The sequence below is a fragment of the Dacryopinax primogenitus genome (assembly GCF_000292625.1).
Source record: "Dacryopinax primogenitus strain DJM-731 SS1 chromosome Unknown DACRYscaffold_97, whole genome shotgun sequence".
In the NCBI taxonomy this organism is placed as follows: domain Eukaryota; kingdom Fungi; phylum Basidiomycota; class Dacrymycetes; order Dacrymycetales; family Dacrymycetaceae; genus Dacryopinax; species Dacryopinax primogenitus.
The window spans coordinates 1-2,030 of record NW_024467294.1 but is presented as its reverse complement, the minus strand read 5'-3'; the positions used below and the strand labels follow the sequence as shown (position 1 = coordinate 2,030).

General features: G+C 54.1%; 1 protein-coding gene across 1 annotated transcript; it reads left to right on the top strand.

Moving 5' to 3' along the window:
• Nucleotides 1–396: 396 nt before the first annotated feature.
• DACRYDRAFT_112753 (uncharacterized protein) lies at nt 397–1,884 on the top strand (the record flags this gene model as incomplete). The annotated part of the gene is made up of 2 exons (XM_040769499.1): nt 397–481; nt 533–1,884. 2 exons carry the CDS (start codon nt 397–399, stop codon nt 1,882–1,884), a joined length of 1,437 nt encoding a protein of 478 aa, XP_040623349.1.
• Nucleotides 1,885–2,030: the final 146 nt, after the last annotated feature.

The window sequence follows — 2,030 nt, the reverse complement described above, 5'->3', positions numbered from 1 at the left end:
TTCTAGACCGGCCTATATTGATTAACTGAAGTATCTGGAGCATGGCGACGTTTTGCCATGGCATGGGCGACAAGCACAGCTATCCGTCTACGGGTATGTGCCAGCGGACGGATAAATCTATTCCTGGGGTGGGCTGTTGCCATGTCAACTCGGGGTCATGGGAACCGATCGCGTGTGAGGGGAGAGTCGTCTGGTCTAGCTATATCCTGCGCTCAATTGAAAGTGGACTGCACTTTTCATCATGTCCCACTGAAACATGATTCATGGCATGGCCGATGCATGTCTATGCTAAATGCAACACAGGTATTTACAGACAATAGAAAAACCCTTTCAGGCCAGTGGTCAGCGCCTCAGGATTCCTCTTTACTTGGAATTTGCTCAAGAGCTGGAGCCAGAATGACCATACCCCCGACTCGTGCGCTGGTCGCCGTTCTTCACTCTTTCCTGAACTACGCCCTCACACTATTCTACAACATGCAAAGTATGTCGTTTTGTTGTGGATATGACTGGTTTTGCTGACATGACGTTACAGTATGGAAATTACTGCTGGCAGTCTTTTCCATTGTTCCTATCGCTTGCGCACTTCCCATCGACCGCCGCCCCCGCAATGTCATGGTCGAGCACGCATCCAGTACTAGTGTGGAAACAGACTTAAATACCGGCGGCCCTCTTCATGATGCTCTTCCACCCTCTTTAGACGACGATGACTTATTCCTGGATGAAGATGACGTGTTCATGGATGACGATGACTTGATCCTGGAGATCCGCGACCCAACTTGCTTCGTGTGTAAGAGCGCCGGACCTGGCGCTCATGGTGGGAAAGTCTCCAGGCACGTAGTCTGTGACACAGGTCGCGTCCATGTCGCACATAGTGGCTGTGCCAACTCCCTAAGGAACCGAAGGTGTCCTGATCCCGTTGGAGAATGCACTGGCACTCCCAGGCGGAAACCCAAACCGGTGGTACCTGTTGACCCAAACGAACGTTGCTTCGTGTGTAAGAAAGTCGGAGGCGGGGAACACGGCGGGCTAGTCAACGTAGCGTTTGGGTGTGACAGAAATGGCCGACATATGGTACATGGTTACTGTTTCCCTCGGCCCAGTCGAAGCAAAAACAAAAAGGTCCCGAAGTGTGAAGATGCCAACTGCCCGGGCAACCGCGTTTTCATGAAGGCCCATGCCGTGCGCGCTGCATTACCCCAGGCAGGTCCGTCGATGAGGGCCGTCACCCCGAATCTTCCCAATCCAAACCTGGGAGAGGCGCGGGACCAAACATCCTCGGGCACCCATCACAGTTCGAACCCTCCGGGCCAGTTGCAGGTGCCTTGGCAGGACCCTGAGAGAAGCGCGCCATCATTCCCGTCCTCCCAATCGTCAGCCTATTCTTTAACCCACCCCTATCAACCCATGCAACAGACCTACCCTAACCCCCCCAACCACGGCTTCAACGCAAACCCGGGCCCGCAATATCCACACCCGAATGTGTCTCCGTCCATGCCTCTTGGTGTGTACGAGGCACCGCCGCAACAATACGGGATGCACCAGACCTACCGTAACACCGCCAACGACGGCTTGAACGCAAACCCGGGCCCGCAATATCCACATGGCCTGAGCGCGGCCCAATTGCACGGGGGTCCGGAATTTCAGGTGGGTGGGAGCAGCATGCAACAACCAAACCCGTCCTCCTCCCATCGTTTACCCTCGTATGATTCCCTTTCCGGAAAATGCCTTGTTTGTAGCAAGGAGACGAAAGAACTGTCCTTATGCCCTAATGGGGAGGGACACTATGTCCACCACGTTTGTGCGAATTATTGGAGGAGCATCGATCCGGAGCGTTGCCCAGCTGGAGGATACTGCAAAGAAGCCGCCCAAATCGACATGGACTGACCGCGGCCCAATGTAGGGTTAGGGTTAGGGTTAGGGTTAGGGTTAGGGTTAGGGTTAGGGTTTAGGGTTAGGGTTAGGGTTAGGGTTAGGGTTAGGGTTAGGGTTAGGGTTAGGGTTAGGGTTAGGGTTAGGGTTAGGGTTAGGGT